Here is a 13,880-nt window from a genome sequence, read left to right on the forward strand (position 1 = left end):
TACAATCCCCAAAGAGGGCACTTTAAGTTGATGATTACTTCTATGTGTAGAAATCTTTATTTATAATTGAATCACTTGTTTATTTTTCAACAAGTTTTTAGTTATTTTTATATCTTTTTTTCCAAATAGTTCAAGAAAGACCACTACAAATGAGCAATATTTTGCACTGTTATACAATTTAATAAATCAGAAACTGATGACATAGTGCTGTATTTTACTTCTTTATCTCTTTTTTTCAACCACAAATGCTTCGCTCTGATTAGGGGGTACTTGAATGAAAAAAATGTTCACAGGGGGTACATCACTGAAAAAAGGTTGAGAACCACTGTGCTATGAAATACAACTTGGAGGATATCTGCTGCAATATTAATTTGGAATTGATGATTTTACCCTCGTGTTGCATTAAAGTACAACTGTAAAAGTGTATTGCTACAATGTTTAAATGTCTCATAGGAAAGACTAAATATTCAATCATTTCGCAGGTAAAATGGACAATGTATGGAGTTAATGCAGTCTCCAACAACATGAGTGGATAATAATCCTAGATTTGTGTATGAAAATGATATGCAGGTTTTTTTTTTCTATACATCTTGCACACGCTCTGTTTATGGTCACATGAGTCTGAGCTTTCAGTTAGTGTGTGGGTGTCAAAAGGCTTGAGAAAAAGTAACGTTAGCATCTTTAACCATGTCATTTGCATCGGTGCAGTGTTTTCTGTGTACAACGTTCACCGTCCTTTATACTTTTTGCATTGATGTAACATCTAACTGGGATATGTTTTATGACTCTACTCCCTGTTGACACAAGTGACATCTTGACGACATGTGACATGTTTTCTTTGGCTTTGTTGTGTTTTCTATGCCACCACAGATGGGTTCCCGTGAGGGCAAAGAGAAAAAAATATGATGATAAACATAGGACTAGATATATACATTGCCAAGAAAAAAAGGAGCCTGGAAAATCAGTACAATGTGACCAATACAATTTATTACGTTTTAATTACCATGTAAACGCTGGTGAAAATAGACGTATTACGCAGTACCCAACCCTTATCAATTGTAGGCTACCGACAGTACCGAATAAAAACACCTTCCTGTGCCCTCTCAATTACATGTTTAAGTGAGGCAACGTCTTTTTCTGTACTTTATTTTAGTTTTGTCATCATTTAATTGACAGTCAAGAATAATAAAATGTTTATTTAAAACAATGTATGGAGTTATTAAAAGTTTTACCACAAGAACATGCAGATGAAACCAAGGTTTTTTTCATTTAAAAAATAATATACATTTTAAACACATTTTCTGAGATGTTCTTCTTTGCTCAAAATAAAGATTCACATCAGAATTCCGATTCCAAATCAATTCATAATTTTCCAATATAAATTTTGGATATTTGAAATATATATTGAAAATATTAAAACAATGTTTTTAAATGTATATATATATATATATATATATATATATATATATATATATATATATATATATATAATACAAGCAATGATGCAAAATATCTTAATTTGAATACAATTCTGTGAGACAAATAAATAAAAAATAACACTAATAATAACATTCACATGAAACCAATTATTTTTTAAATTTAAAAATAAAGTTTTAAATCAATTTCCCATGAGATGTTTTTATGAATATATATAAATAACAATGAAATATTCCAATTTGAATACACTTACTGGGAGAAAAATAAAGGAATACACAACAATAATTTTATGCAGGTGAAAGCAATATTTTTAAAAATGTATAAACATAAATACACTATATATATATATATATATATATATATATATATATACATCCATCCATCCATTTTCTACCGCTTATTCCCTTCGGGGTCGCGGGGGGCGCTGGAGCCTATATATATATATATATATATATATATATATATATATATATATATATATATATATATATATATATATATATATATATATATATATATATATATATATATATGCATATATATATATGCATATATATATAGATATATATATGCATATATATATATGCATATGCATATATATAGATATATATATATAGATATATATATATATATAGATATATATATATATATATATATATATACATATGCATATATATGTATATGCATACATATATGCATACATATATATATATATATATGCATACATATATGCATACATATATATATATATATATATATATATATATATATATATATATATATATATATATATATATATATATATATATATATATATATATATATATTCTCCAAAGACTATCATGTTAACAAAAAGATCTTACAATACATAATTTAAATTTTGCACACAATATTAATATGTCTCCTTTTTTGATGAATCAATTAACATAAATACATTTGGACTACACCTAGAAATGTGAAATCGTAGAAACAGACTATACATACGTGTCTCCATCCTCATCTTGCCGTTTAGCCAGCGTCAGGCTCGCCAGCAAGTCCTGGGTGGGATGGAAGTCATGGTGGTTGACCTCAGGATTCAAACAGTACACCGGGTAGAGGCCTGAAGGAAGAGGGGGAGAATTAAGTGTGCATGTATATTTAGTAATTGGTTTTGTCTTGAGTTGATACAGTAAGCTAATTTAGTCAGAAGGAGAATCGCTGACTGGACATTTTCTCAATAATGACTATGTGCTACGTGAGGCACTCAAAACCACCAAGGAGAAAGCGCTTTCTAATGACACTGTGGACATTTAGACTGCCAGTGTTCTTAATATATATATATAACTAACAAGTATTCCACACATGTACTATACGGTGCAGGTTTCCTGTACCTGGAAAAAAAATTCTATAAATTTAACACAAATTTTGACAAAAATACATGACAATCCAATTTATACTTTTTTTGTATAAACACTGTAATCAAACAGAGTGAATGTTGTTGACATTCTAACAAGTTTGTTCCTCATTAAATGTTATTTATTTACCGTATTTTCCGCACTATCAGGCGCACCTAAAACCCTCCAATTTTGTAAAAAGCTGACAGTGCGCCTTATAATCCGGTGCGCCTTATATATGGACCAATATTGAGCCACAACAAACCTAAACTTCATTTTCATAAAGTTTAGGTCTCGCAACTACGGTAAAGAAGAAGAAGTTCTTCTTCTACGGTAAGCAGCAGCCCCCGTAGAAGAAGAAGCGCGCGGTGCATGCTGGGATATATGACCTTTCATTATCGATTTGTGTGTTTATGTAAAGACTCCAAAATGGCTCCTATTAAGAGACACGCTTACGACGCAGAGTTCAAACTCAAGGCGATCAGTCACGCAGGAGAACACGGGAATGGAGCAGCCGGGTGGATTGACAAAAGAACTCCAGCCGCTGGATATTGGTGTCAACAGGGCATTCAAAGCTAGACTGCGGACTGCGTGGGAACAGTGGATGACAGAAGACGAACACACCTTCACCAAGACAGGGAGACAGCGCCGGACGACATACGCCACTATCTAGCAGTGGATGGTAAATGCCTGGGCTGACATATCAGTCTCAACTGTGGTCCCAGCTTTAAGGAAGGCAGGAATTGTCACTGAACTGCTGGACAACAGCAACGACACTAACTCCATTAATGACTTGGACGAGAAGGAGCCGGCCATTTTGGATGCCGTATTCGCCCAACTGTTTAATTGGGACACTGAAGAAGAAGAATTTGAGGGATTTGTGGATGAGGAATAACTTCAGAAAGTGAGCTTTACATCTTTATTTTGTGTGTTGTGTTGTGTGACATTAACGTTTGAGCAAGGTTGAGTTATTGATATTGTTATTGCTCTGCACTATTTTGAGTGTTACTATATTGTGATTGCACGTTTGATTTACCGCAACGCGAGTAAATCAGCTGTTTATTCATTTTGGGAGTGAACAGAGTTGTTAGAACGCTGGTATGTAATTTATTAATAAAGTTTGACTGACCTATCTGACTGTTTTGTTGACATTCCCTTTATCACCCCCTGGGAGGTGAGGGGAGCAGTGGGCAGCAGCCCCGGGTAATCATTTTTGGTGATTTAACCCCCAATTCCAACCCTTGCTGCTGAGTGCCAAGCAGGGAGGTAATTGGTCCCATTTTTATAGTCTTTGGTATGACCCGGCCGGGGTTTGAACTACTGATGAGATAAGTAAGAGTATCTTGAAAGTGAATGGATGGATGAAATAAATTCAGAATGTTTGTCATGGTTCTTCTTCTTTGTACTTTGTAAACACTTTAAGTTTGAAGAGTTTCTTGATGCGGATCATACATTGTTGTTTTTTTTGCTTAATCCATTCCATAATTTAATTCCACATACTGATATACTGAAGGTCTTAAGTGTTGTATGTTCGTACAAATGTCTTAAATTACCGTATTTTTCGGAGTATAAGTCGCTCTGGCCAAAAATGCACAATAAAGAAGGGAAAAAACATATATAAATCGCATTTTTGGGGGAAATGTATTTGATAAAAGCCAACACCAAGAATAGACATTTGAAAGGCAATTTAAAATAAATAAAGAATAGTGAACAACAGGCTGAATAAGTGTACGTTATATGAGGCATAAATAACCAACTGGTATGTTAACGTAACATATTATGGTAAGAGTCATTCAAATAACTATAACATATAGAACATGCTATACGTTTACCAAACAATCTGTCACTCCTAATCACTAAATCCCATGAAATCTTATACGTCTAGTCCAGGGGTCAGCAACCCGCGGCTCTTTGATCAGTCTGATGCGGCTCAGCTGCATACCTGCCAACCCTCACGATTTTTCCGGGAGACTCCCGAATTTCAGTGCCTCTCCCGGAAATCTCCCAGGGCAACCATTCTCAGATTTTCACCCATACAACGATATTGAGGGCGTGCCGTGATGGCTCTGCCTTTAGCGTCCTCTACGACCTGTCGTCGCGTCCGCTTTTTCACCATACTAACTGCATGCCGGCCCAGTCAAAAGTTGTATGCGGCTTCTGCATACACAGGTAAGTGACTGCAAGGCATACTTGATCAACACTCATACAGGTCACACTGAGGGTGGAGATATAAACAACTTTAACACTGTTACAAATATGCGCCACACTGTGAACCCACACCAAACAAGAATAACAAACACATTTCGGGAGAACATCCGCACCGCAACATAAACACAACAGAACAAATACCCAGAATCCCTTGCAGCCCAAACTCTTTCGGGCTAATTATTAGTAGATTGCACATATTCCGTACAATTGACCACTAAATGGTAACACCCGAATACATTTTTCAACTTGTTTGAGTCGGGGTCCACGTAAATCAATTCATGGGAGTTAAAAACGTTTTGTTGCGTGCAGAAATGTTATTTCATTTTCTCTGCAGTCGTTCATTGATTTCATAAATGTAACCCATAATAGTTTGTTTATACATAGCACAAAGCAAAAAAAAACTTTATATGCAGTATTATTTCATTTTAAATTTCAAAAGAGTTTTGTGGCTCCCATTGTTTTCTTTAATTTGTAAAACGGGTCAAAATGGCTCTTTGAGTGGTAAAGGTTGCCGACCCCTGGTCTAGCCCAGGGGTGCTCACACTTTTTCTGTAGGCGAGCTACTTTTCAATTGATCAAGTCGTGGGGATCTACCTCATTCATATATATCATTTATATTTACTTATTTATGAAATATATGTTTTTGTTAACAAGTTAAAGGTGTTTAAAGATAATGCAAGCATGTTTAACACATATAGTTAACATTGTTAACAAGTTAAAGGTGTTTAAAGATAATACAAGCATGTTTAACACATATAGATTCCTTTCTTTCATGAAGACAAGAAAATAAGTTGGTGTATTACCTGATTCTGATGACTTGCATTGATTGGAATCAGACAGTGGTGATGATAACGTCCGCATTTTCGAATGGAGGAGAAAAAAAGTCCTCCTTTCTGTCCAATACCACATGAAAGTGGTTGGTTTTTGGCATCTTATTTGTCCAACTTCCGTACTCCTTTGTATACACTTTACAAGAAATACATTGTCGGCAAACTCCGTAGCTTGCTAGCTTGTGCACGCCAGCTTTCTAAAACTCTTATTTTGTTAGCGCAACTGTGCAACTGTTCAGTCGGTCTTTGGAGTTTTGACGACAGGTACGGCGTCAGAGTCTGTTGAAATAAAGTGTTTCTCGCCTTCCAGTCGGTAATTTTAATGAGCTGGCAGCAGCCAGCGTCATCTCAGAAGACCCTCGGGTGCTGTGAATGTCAATCAAGTGACCAAAGTGACGTCATAGTGAAGATTTATGATCGCTCATTTTTGGGACTATTTTTTTAATGCCTAGCTGGTGATCGACTGACACACCCTTCGAGATCGACCGGTAGCTCGTGATCGACGTAATGAGCACCCCTGGTCTAGTCTCTTACGTGAATGAGCTAAATAATATGATTTGATATTTTACGGTAATGTGTTAATAATTTCACACATAAGTCGCTCCTGAGTATAAGTCGCACCCCTGGCCAAACTATGAAAAAAAACTGTGACTTATAGTCCGAAAAATAAGGTACATTTCTCTTGTTTGGAACATATAAGACTGATGATAGTATATTTTAGTGATAAAAAAGTTGAAAATGTATATAGTGTTAGTACTCACTATAAGGCAAAGAAGGCAAGTAGCGGATGGGAGCAGCTTGATCCCTCCTTGCAGCCTCCTCAGCCTGCGTTGGGGTTACCACGGCAACGCCCTGCGGTCCCCACTCGGAGGTGTTCCCCAGCCCGCCCGAGGCGCTCTCTGGGGCCGGCCTGTCAGCGCCTCTCGCCGGGGACAGGCGCCGGAGTCGCCCCGCTACTCTTGACGTTCGTGTCCGCTCCTCCGGTTCCACAGCGATCGGCCGTTTCCGAAACGGCAGCCGGAGGGAGGCTTCGTCCGCCGGCCGCCTGCGAGCCGAGAGTGTCCGCGGAGTGTCCGCAGGTGACGGCGGGGCTCCTCCGCACTCCCCCGCCGCCACGCAGCTGCCGCCCCGCTGACTGGTGCTCAGGTCCAGCGGCGCCGTGGCGATCGAGCCGCGGTCACCGTTCATGGTCGCGGCCCTCGGCATCAACCGCGCCTCGCCCGGTCAAAGTCTGTCAGGTGAGTCCCGGAGCTCAGTGGAAGTCTGGCGGCGCCAAACCGGGAAAAGATCTGGCAGATCCAATCCCCAAGAAGAAGAATCCCTCTGGGGTCATGTAGTGGAGTCTGTGGGGAATATCCAAGAAATGTTTTCAAAGGTGCAATGCAGCAGTTGGTGTCAGATCGTGTCTTTGCAAGTCTGCAGCTGCTTTATAAGCGTCTCATCATCTTTGTCTTCTCCTTGAAACTGAAAGGAAAACAAGGGCAATTTGCGCGCGTGCACGTGTGCGCGTGAGATGGGGCAGTACACAATGTGTTACTCTTCTTGTGTGTCACCCACATTTGTAATGGCAGCTCATTTCAAAAAATAAATAAAAATGAAGCAAATTGGGATGATTTTTAAACAGAATGTAAAATGACCGGTAATAATTGCATTACTTTGACAAACAATCATTTGTACAAATTATTGCACAAATGATGTAAAGATAAACTTATTCAGAGCCTATTGCACTCCTCTGTATACTGCCCCCCCCCCCCCCCCCGTGGGTAAAGTATAAGCCAGTGGTTCTTAACCTGGGTTCGATTAAACCCTAGTCCAGGGGTGCTCACACTTTTTCTGCAGGCCAGCTACTTTTCAATTGATCAAGTCGTGGGGATCTACCTCATTCATATATATCATTTATATTTACTTATTTATGAAATATATGTTTTTGTTAACAAGTTAAAGGTGTTTAAAGATAATGCAAGCATGTTTAACACATATAGTTAATATTGTTAAAAAATTAAAGGTGTTTAATGATAATACAAGTATGTTTAATACATATAGTTAATATTGTTAACAAGTTAAAGGTGTTTAAAGATAATGCAAGCATGTTTAACACATATAGTTAATATTGTTAACAACTTAAAGGGGTTTAATGATAATACAAGCATGTTTAACACATATAGTTAATATTGTTAACAAGTTAAAGGGGTTTAATGATAATACAAGCATGTTTAACACATATAGTTAATATTGTTAACAAGTTAAAGGTGTTTAAAGATAATACAAGCATGTTTAACACATATAGTTAATATTGTTAACAAGTTAAAGGGGTTTAAAGATAATGCAAGCATGTTTAACACATATAGTTAATATTGTTAACAAGTTAAAGGTGTTTAATGATAACACAAGAATGTTTAATACATATAGTTAATATTGTTAACAACTTAAAGGTGTTTAAAGATAATACAAGCATGTTTAACACATATAGTTAATATTGTTAACAAGTTAAAGGTGTTTAATGATAATACAAGAATGTTTAACACATATAGTTAATATTGTTAACAACTTAAAGGTGTTTAAAGATAATGCAAGCATGTTTAACACATATAGTTAATATTGTTAACAAGTTAAAGGTGTTTAAAGATAATGCAAGCATGTTTAATACATATAGTTAATATTGTTAATAAATTAAAGGTGTTTAATGATAACACAAGAATGTTTAATACATATAGTTAATATTGTTAACAACTTAAAGGTGTTTAAAGATAATGCAAGCATGTTTAACACATATAGTTAATATTGTTAACAAGTTAAAGGTGTTTAAAGATAATGCAAGCATGTTTAATACATATAGTTAATATTGTTAATAAATTAAAGGTGTTTAATGATAACACAAGAATGTTTAATACATATAGTTAATATTGTTAACAACTTAAAGGTGTTTAAAGATAATACAAGCATGTTTAACACATATAGTTAATATTGTTAACAAGTTAAAGGTGTTTAATGATAATACAAGAATGTTTAACACATATAGTTAATATTGTTAACAACTTAAAGGTGTTTAAAGATAATGCAAGCATGTTTAACACATATAGTTAATATTGTTAACAAGTTAAAGGTGTTTAAAGATAATACAAGCATGTTTAACACATTTAGTTAATATTGTTAATAAGTTAAAGGTGTTTAAAGATAATACAAACATTCTTAACACATATAGATTCCTTTCTTTCATTAAGACAAGAATATAAGTTGGTGTATTACCTGATTCTGATGACTTGCATTGATTTGAATCAGACAGTAGTGATGATAACGTCCGCATTTTCAAATGGAGGAGAGAAAAAAGTCCTCCTTTCTGTCCAATACCACATGAAAGTGGTTGGTTTTTGGCATCTTATTTATCCAGCTTCCGTACTCCTTTGTATACACTTTACAAGAAATACATTGTCGGCAAACTCCGTAGCTTGCTAGCTTGTGCACGCCAGCTTTCTGAGACTCTTGTTTTGTTAGCGCAACTGTGCAACTGTGCAGTCGGTCTTTGGAGTTTTGACGGCAGGTACGGCGCCAGAGTCTGTTGAAATAAAATGTTTCTCGCCTTCCTGTCGGTAATTTTAATGAGCTGGCAGCAGCCAGCGTCATCTCAGAAGACCCTCGGGTGCCGTGAATGTCAATCAAGTGACGAAAGTGACGTCATAGTGAAGATTTATGATCGCTCATTTTTAGGACTATTTTTTTAATGCCTGGCTGGTGATCGACTGACACACCCTTCGCGATCGACCGGTAGCTCGCGATCGACGTAATGAGCACCCCTGCCCTAGGGGTTCGGTGAGTCGGCCTCAGGGGTTTGGCGGAGGTCAAGACACACCCGACTCATCATGCAGATAAAAACTTCTCCCTATCAGCGTATTATGGATTCTCCTAAACAATGTTCCCTCTAATTGTCCATCTGATTTGCAGGTGTGTAATTTGTCGTGAGTTTATGCACTGTGTTGGTTTTGTTCTTTGAACAAGGTGATGTTCATGCACGCTTCATTTTGTGCACCAGTAAAAAAACATATAACTTTATCTTGAATTTGAAGAACCTCTAAAGAAGGGTTGGGTGAATGCGCATATGAAACTAGTGGGGTTCGGTACCTCCAACAAGGTTAAGAACCACTGGTAGAAGCAGAAAAGCATACAGAAGCTGCAGGTTGCTTATAATGATTGTATGAGGCTGCTTCTGGGAATTCCAAGAAGCTCCAGTGCAAGGCAGATGTTTGTTAGTGTTCTCTTCATACGTTTATGTGTACGGCATCTGAGTCTGAAAATGACATCATCACTGTGATAACGAACCATGGCCGTAGCTCTGTTATTTACTCATCTGGACTGTGGAACCATTGGCACTAGGGATGTCCGATAATGGCTTTTTGCCAATATCCGATATTGTCCAACTCTTTAATTGCCGATACCGATATCAACCGATACATGCAGTCGTGGAATTAACACATTATTATGCCTAATTTGGACAACCAGGTATGGTGAAGATAAGGTCCTTTTAAAAAATTTTTTATAAAATAAGATAAATAAATTAAAAACATTTTCTTGAATAAAAAAGAAAGTAAAACAATATAAAAACAGTTACATAGAAACTAGTAATGAATGAAAATGAGTCAAATTAACTGTTAAAGGTTAGTACTATTAGTGGACCAATCATGTGTGCTTACGGACTGTATCCCTTGCAGACTGTATTGATATATATTGATATATAATGTAGGAACCACAATATTAATAACAGAAAGAATGAGTGAATGAGTGTAAATGGGGGAGGGAGGTTTTTTGGGTTGGTGCACTAATTTTAAGTGTATCTTGTGTTTTTTATGTTGATTTAATAAATAAATAAAAAAAGATACCGATAATAAAAAAAACGATACCGATAATTTCCGATATTACATTTTAAAGCATTTATACATCTCTACTGCTGATTTTATGGTATATAAAAAAAAAAAAAGGCAGCTCAGTTGCCAGAATTTTACTGTAAAATCCACATTTGTTTTTTTTTTACTGTAAATAAAAAAAACTGCAATTTTACTGTAAAATTTTGGCACCAGAGCAGCCAGTTTTGTTTTTTTTGCAGATTGTATTGATATATATTGATATATAATGTAGGAACCAGAATATTAATAACAGAAAGAATGAGTGAATGAGTGTAAATGGGGGAGGGAGGTTTTTTGGGTTGGTGCACTAATTGTAAGTGTACCTTGTGTTTTTATGTTGATTTAATAAAAAAAAAAAAAAAAAGAAAAACAAACAAAAACGATACAGATAATAAAAAAAACGATACCGATAATTTCCGATATTACATTTTAAGGCATTTATCGGCCGATATCGGACATCTCTAATTGGCACATGTTTGAATGTCAGAAACTGACATTTGGGCTTTATGTTTTATTGTTTTGTTTTATTTGTAATATTTTGTATTTTGTGTTTATATGTTTAATGGATCTTAAGGTCTGCAATAAAGATTGATGATGATGAAACTTCACAGTGCTTTCCTGTGAAATGTCTTTTGCAGTCATTTACTGTAACTACGGAGCTGTGATTTTACATTTAATTACAACAGAACTAAATGCTATAACTTCACAAATTAATTTTTGCTAATTATAAACTGTTTTTGATTGATTGAGAAGTTTATTGACATCTTTAAAAAGGCAAATGGATGGCACAAAAAGCCAAAAGGCTTGTTTCCATTGTGGTCCACATTCAATAATAAAATATATACAACCTCCATCCATCCATTTCCTACCGCTTGTCCCTTTTTGGGGTCGCAAGGGGTGCTGTAGCCTATCTCAGCTGCGGGGTACACCCTGGACAAGTCGCAGGGCCAACACAGATAGCCAGACAACATTCACACACAAGGGCAGTGGTTCTTCACCTTGTTGGAGGTAGTGAAGCCCACCACTTTCATATGCATTCACCAAACCCTTCTTTAGTGAAAAATAAAATGTATTTTTTTTTTTTTTTTCAAATTTAAGACAAAGTTATATGTTTTTTTTACTGGTGCACAAAATGAACCGTGCATGAGTTCACAACAAATGACACATCTGCAAATCAGATGGAAAATTAGAGTTGGGGGGTATCCATAATACGCCGATCGGGAGAAGTTTTTATGTACACGATGAGTCGGTGTGTCTTGACCTCCGCCGAACACCTGAGGCCAACTCACCCAACCCCTAGGGTTCCATCCAACCCAGGTTAAGAACCACTGCACTAGGGCCAATTTGTTTTAGTGTTGCCAATCAACCTATCCCCAGGTGCATGTCTTTGGAGGTGGGAGGAAGCCGGAGTAGAACCCACGCAGTCACGGGGAGAACATGCAAACTCCACAGAGAAAGATCCCGAGCCCGGGATTGAACTCAGGACTACTCAGGACCTTCGTATTGTGAGGCACATGCACTAACCCCTGTTCCACCGTGCTGCCCAGATATACAAAATGTAACATGTATGTAAACAATTACATTAAAAAAAAAATAAAGATGTACATATACACAGTATACATGTCAGGTGATTTGAAAATCAATATATACAAAAAAAATGTACATTATGTACATGACTATGCACATGTTGACTCAGTGGCCTAGTGGTTAGAGTGTCCGCCCTGAGATGGGTAGGTCGTGAGTTCAAACCCCGGCCGAGTCATACCAAAGACTATAAAAATGGGAGCCATTACCTCCCTGCTTGGCACTCAGTATCAAGGCTTGGAATTAGGGGTTAAATCACCAAAAATGATTCCCGGGCACGGCCACCGCTGCTGCTCACTGCTCCCCTCACCTCCCAGGGGGTGATCAAGGGTGATGGGTCAAATGCAGAGAATGATTTCGCCACACCTAGTGTGTGTGTGACAATCGTTGGTACTTTAACTTTAACTTTAAGGCGGCCTGTCATAACGTTTTTAGCATTCAATCAGAAATGATTGTGAGGTTTTGTATTAAAAACAGATATACCGGTCCCCAGACACATTTTTTTCTCTAAATTTGCCCCCCCGAGTCAAAATAATTGTCCAGGCCTGGACTAAAGTGTGAAGGAGTGGGACTATCCAGGACTAACTACCAGGTAGCATCTGTGAGCAGAAAATACTGTTTCAGCTCTTTCTCTTTCGGGACTTATCACCGACTCACGCTTGAATTGAAGGATGAGGCAAAAATACAACCATACCTTTTAAATCAAACCATGGTGCGGCATGGCGGAGACATTTATAAAATAATCTTGTCTTCTATTCATATACTTCCACCAAACAAGCCGTTTGAAATTTGCCCAACTTGCGACATATTTCCAACAAAATCAGTGGATTATCCATATATGGTAATGTTTTACCCAAAGAGCTTTGCGCGAGTCCACCATTGTACTCAATAAGCTCCTTCTTTTTTTCCATCCTCTTGTTGTGGGGCAGACTGATTGATTGATTGATTGAAACTTGTATTAGTAGGTTGCACAGTGAAGTACATATTCCGTACAATTGACCACTAAATGGTAACACCCCAATAAGTTTTTACACTTCTTTAAGTCGGGGTCCACGTAAATCAATTCATGGTACATGCACATGCATCCTCCGCTGTTCCCATTTCTAAGACAAAATAGCGTATACGTACGTAGTTGGAACTTATATCTGTCAGTAGACTCTATATGGAAACGCTTATAACTACAACATGGTTGACAAGGAGAAAACCCAGTTGAAGTGGAGGCACGTAGAGAAGATCAAAACGGCGCATCCTGAAGAGACGATCAGAAAGCAGCTTGAGAAGGGTGTCATCTACCCAACATTTTGATCAAAGAGCCACCATTACATGTTATGTAAACCACAAGGAAGTGTTTTAAATGTAGAAAAAAACATAACCTGACCCCTTTGAGAGAAAAATCAGTTTGGATTTACAGTCATTTGTTATAAGGATATTGTGACTTTGTTGTGATGTTACAGTACATTTTGATTGCAGTATTTCACTGTGAAAAAATACTGTTAAATGCTGTGAAATACTGGTAAATATTCACAGTTTATTCATCATGAACAGAATTGTAT

At 36.8% G+C, this 13,880-nt stretch overlaps 1 protein-coding gene across 2 annotated transcripts in view; it reads right to left on the reverse strand.

Moving 5' to 3' along the window:
- The window catches only part of bcl3 (BCL3 transcription coactivator), an 88,278-nt gene that overhangs the window by 64,591 nt on the left and 9,807 nt on the right, over positions 1–13,880 (reverse strand). For both annotated transcript variants that reach the window (XM_061947028.1, XM_061947021.1), the window contains exons 4-5: positions 6,610–7,191; positions 2,422–2,536 (exon numbers count right to left, since the gene is read on the reverse strand). In XM_061947028.1, the coding sequence (XP_061803012.1) occupies positions 2,422–2,536; positions 6,610–7,054 (560 nt within the window). In that variant the 5' untranslated portion in view covers positions 7,055–7,191. The remainder of the gene's footprint in view (positions 1–2,421; positions 2,537–6,609; positions 7,192–13,880) is intronic.

Source organism: Nerophis lumbriciformis, linkage group LG04 (assembly GCF_033978685.3).
Source record: "Nerophis lumbriciformis linkage group LG04, RoL_Nlum_v2.1, whole genome shotgun sequence".
In the NCBI taxonomy this organism is placed as follows: Eukaryota; Metazoa; Chordata; class Actinopteri; order Syngnathiformes; family Syngnathidae; genus Nerophis; species Nerophis lumbriciformis.